Source organism: Neovison vison, chromosome 9 (genome assembly GCF_020171115.1).
Source record: "Neovison vison isolate M4711 chromosome 9, ASM_NN_V1, whole genome shotgun sequence".
NCBI classification, from domain to species: Eukaryota; Metazoa; Chordata; class Mammalia; order Carnivora; family Mustelidae; genus Neogale; species Neogale vison.
Genome location: NC_058099.1, coordinates 78776073 through 78780637, shown reverse-complemented (window position 1 = coordinate 78780637; position 4565 = coordinate 78776073). Strand labels below are relative to the sequence as shown.

At 50.7% G+C, this 4565-nt stretch overlaps 1 protein-coding gene across 1 annotated transcript; it reads left to right on the top strand.

Moving 5' to 3' along the window:
• Window positions 1-323: 323 nt before the first annotated feature.
• On the top strand, window positions 324-2963 carry LOC122916774 (spermatogenesis-associated protein 31D1-like). Its single transcript, XM_044264165.1, has one exon. The coding sequence runs from the start codon at window positions 324-326 to the stop codon at window positions 2961-2963; it is 2640 nt and encodes an 879-aa protein (XP_044120100.1).
• The last annotated feature ends 1602 nt before the right edge of the window (window positions 2964-4565 follow it).

The following is a 4565-nucleotide window of genomic DNA, read 5'->3' as shown; positions in this document are numbered from 1 at the left end:
TAATACCTCTGTTTCTGCTTTCACTATATAACTCAGTCTCCTGTTTCCCCAGATGGCAGATGGTACCAACGGGAAGTGGAGGAGACCCGGAAGCTGATCTCTATTTTAAGAAGGTGACCAGTTTTTCCCCTTGATCCTATTGCCTCTTAGAGCAGGTTTTATGCAATTGCAGGATTCACTGCAGTCTGTCATAGCCATGGGGTGGGGGTAGCCATAGGAACAGATATTGGGGTGAAGGCTACTGAGTACACTGTCAGGTCATAACAGTGGGGCATTGTGAAGGGATAGCAGGCTTCAGGTGGCCCCTCCCTTGTCAGGTCTGCATGGCCGCCTCCCCTTGTTCTGGTCCTGGCTGCAGTTTTGTACCTCCTGTCTCCTGCAGCCCCCTCGGCCGGCATCATGATACCATCCACTTTCGTCAACTGTTATGTCCAGACCCCTCCTGTGAGGTATGTAATAGCACAACTGCTGAGATCAATCGGCTGCTGTTCCTGCAGACTCTGGAAGATTCTACTTCCTTGGCTTCCACAGCTCCTGTGACTTCTTCATCGTTCACTCTCTCCACTGACTTCTCAGCAGTCCCTCCAGGAGAGCTAATACCAGCTTCGCTGCCTGAGTCTTCCCCACCACCTGCCTCCATCTTCTCACCTAACCCAGTGATCCCTGTGGCTAATTTCTTTCCACCCTCACCACCGGGTGATTCTTTGCCACCAGAGCCCTTTCCTCCCTTGGATTCCAAATTCCCAATAGACCATTTCCCAGCCCAGCCCCCTGCCTTTCCACCTCCTGTCCCACCCCATCATGCCCATTCAGTGGACCGTAGCGTCCAAACAGAGACAGTGTTTCTAAATACCCTTTCCCAAGATGTCAGCCCCTTACCGGAGTTGTCCCAGAGGGTGAATCCTACTGAGACCTTTGCTCGTCATCACGCACCACCAAACCAGTCTGCATCACCACCGCCAGACTGCAATTTAAGTGTGACGCGATCTAAACCAATTTCCAAATTAAGGAAGGGTGTTCAAGAGAGCTCACCCCCACAGAGCTCTGGTAGGTTGTCTACTTGTATCACAGCAAGCAGAGGCATGGACCCCTCCAGCTTGTCAATTTTAGACCTCCCTCCGTGGCAAACTCATGCCAAAGGCTTCTTCCCTTCAACCCTGGCTCCACGTGATTTCCATCAAGCCCTCCCTTCTTCGGAGGCTTCTCCCAGGGGAGACCCTGTAGCCAACCTTGTCGAGCCTGGTAACCTCTCACTTCTCAGCCCTGATGCCCTGGCACTTCTAGAGAAACAAGTGCAAAACAGGAGTGACTTTCTCAGGGGCAAGGAAACAAGGCGATCTTTCCCAAACCAAACTGATGCTTTCTGGAGCAGCAAAGGCCAGTCCAAGGAGCTGCCAATGCAGCAGCAGCGCCCATATCCTACCACCTTGGAAAAGGGCCATTTACAGCAAACCCCCATCCAGTTCTTTTGGGGTCTCCAAACTCCGCATCGTGAGTCCTTCTTCCCTGCTGCTGATGCCTCAGATAACATCTCGAATGCCTCCCCAGAGCAGGAGTCCCCAGGAGTTCCCCATCCACTTCCTCCATCCTTGCCTGAGAACCCGCCTCAACTCCTGCCTCAAACCCAGCCCCTACCTATCTCTCATGTCCAGCCCCAGGCCCACCTTCAATCCCCACTCCCAATCCGGCCATCTGGTCCTCTAGCCGACATCAGCATCTGTGGAGTGTGTTTTCACAGACCTCACAATGAATCCGACAGTCTCACGTCAAGAGAAATTCAACACCTGGAATGGAACATGTTGCAGAAGGTACAGAAACGTGTGTGGGGTTTACCCACTATAGTCCAAAGATCCCAGGAGGACTATGGTTCTTCTGCGTCTAACCCTTGTTTCAGCCACAAGGCCACCAAGGCCCCAGTTGTAAGCTCTGTCACTCCTGGGCAGTTTCCTCTGAATGAAGAGCTTCGGAGGAAACTAGAGCATCACCTTCATAAGAGGCTCATCCTACACCAGAGGGGCCTGCCCCGCAGGATCTATGACTCTGTAGCACTGACTCTTCCACAGCTACCTGAGTCTCAGCGCCATGGTGGACGCTCGGGGATCTCTAACAGTCCGATCAGGAGGAGTATGACCAAAAGTGTCTATGTGGAGCTTCCCGAATTTATTCTACAGGACAGTTCCTGCAAAGATGACCTGGAGAAGGATCAGGGACACAACCCAGAGAATAATATGGGGTATGGTTCTGAACAAAAACAGAGGAGCCAATCCGTCAAAAGCTCCATGGTATCTGTGGATACTACGGGACAGAGACAGCTTGAAAATGCCGTGAAGACTGTGCATAATTCATGGCTCTCCGTGGAGCAGACACCACTTGTTTCTGAGAAATCCCAGAATGAAACAAAACAGGAAAGTTTGCCACCATCACAGGGTGAGGACGACTCCCTGAATACTTTCCAGGAGCTTCCCCTTGTTACACCTACGGCAGCACAGACGCTGGAAGACCACATTAAAAGGCTTAATAAGAGGGTGACTTGGGGCCTTCCCCCTAGGGTCCTTGAATCCATTCAGTGCTTTAAATCAAAAGAGTCCACATACTCCGTTGCAAGCTTGAAATCTCTCCGTGGACACAAAGCAGGAACAGCCAATTCAGCCCCCATCCCCGATCATCCTCTCCCTGCCACCTCAACTGTGGGCAGGGAGGAACAAAGAATTCTCAGGCCACCAGCCACTAATATCACCCATCAGACTCCTACATCTGTCAAACGTGACTCCATAGGCAACAGATGGCCCCCAAGTCCACCTAGAAGGCAAGGTGCGTTCAGACGGCCCCAAAAACTGCCTATAAGGCAAGGTGTGCTCAGATGGGAGCCAAAGGTCAAAAGTGCAAATGCTGATGCCGGAAGAGGACAGGAACAAGGCATAAAGGGGAAGAATACAGAACCTGGTGGTGTGCCCACAGAGTAAATATTTCTCTAGTAACATGTTGTCTGTTCTGTGTACTGTCTTGGGAGCAAGGGTTTTGGGCAAATCAGTTCAGCCATTACTGATTGCTTCCTTCGGCTTCTAAAAGGTGACCAATCTCCTGGACCTCTTGGGAAATATGTATCATGTGCCCCCAAAAGCCCCAGAAGCCCATTCACCGACTGATGGGCTCTCCCTCCTGTCCCATGACTTAGCCTTCCTGAAAATATACCGTAGCTCACACCTCGCCCCTCACTGAATGTTTTACACCCTTTACAGTAAGTCTTCTATATCGGAGGAGAATCAAAGACAGGTATAGTTTTCAGAAAATAATGATTAAGACACTGTTGTTTCTTCACTGTTATTGTGTTAGCTTAATCATGACTTAGAAGTCAGTGATCAGAGGATCCCACAGGGGATGAAATCTGAATGGGAGTGTTTTCGGGGGATGGGGTGTTGTTCTTGGGCTGGTTGTGGGTAGCGTCAAAGAATACCCTAGATGCTGCTGATGAATCTGTCCTTTAAGTCACGTTACACTTGACACTGAGCTTTCCTACTGGAAGTGCTTCCCCTCCCTGGGTGTTTCTTCAGGCTGCTGGACTGAGGATGTTTTTTGCAGAACAAAAGCATCACTTAGCTGTTAGTGATAGGAATGTTGACAAGGCAGCTACCACCTTCCAGGATAAGGCACCTTTGATGAAATGAGAAGGTGAAAGAGGGACCTTGCTGGTAGAACAACAGTTTATGTCTGATCATCCCCTTCTCAGGACCCTGTCCTGCTCCCCTCCTCCTTCAGTCTGATCCAGGCACCACCACTTTGAGGCAGACTGGAATCTGGTACAGCCTACCGATGCCTTATACCAAAAAGGCATGGTTCTGTTCCTTGAGTATGCAAGCAATACCTGCAGGCTGTCAGGCATGGCATCCCCTTTGGGGGAAGGTGATCTTGGTGCCTGCCTTCCATCCACACTCGATGACAATATATAAGATACGGCCTTTACTATGGCTAGCATGGCGGTATGCCACCTTCAATATTCACGGCCTTAGTGGAGCCATGGTAGCTCTTCTCCAGAACACGTGCAACTTATGAACCAGAGGTGAGTTCTAGACTGTGCACCAGGATACAGATGTTTGGAGGATTATCATGGAACTCCATGGAATGCTTTTTTTTGGGGGGGGGGGGCTGAGGGGGGTCATGACGGCACACATTCCCACACTTAAAAGAGGGCTCTGGAGGGAAGGCAACTCCACCTCAGACTGGGACTCAAAATGGGATGAGTGTGTTAGAGAACACCTGAGGTAGTCTTCTGGACAGTCTCAGGACTGCTCAGTGCTAAAACAGAAAACCAGGTGTCCATGACCTCTCTCACTACCACACTTGTAGCTTCTCATCCAGGTTATCATGGACCCTACACTATCTGAATGTTGGGGTCACAGAAAGAATGCAGATTTGATGCAGTGGAGGCCCTGAGGGGGACAATAGGTGGGATGGGGCCCCGGCCAGGGAACCTGAAGGGGTGAGGAAGGGGTGCAGGAGGCTCTAACATCTATGTGGACAGACCAGCCAGCAACGCAGCCTGCCGGTTCCTACATGATTTCATTTTA

Bases quoted from the DNA above. Each gene is read 5' to 3' on its own strand.
- LOC122916774 (XM_044264165.1), top strand. From the start codon at position 324: ATGGCCGCCTCCCCTTGTTCTGGTCCTGGCTGCAGTTTTGTACCTCCT.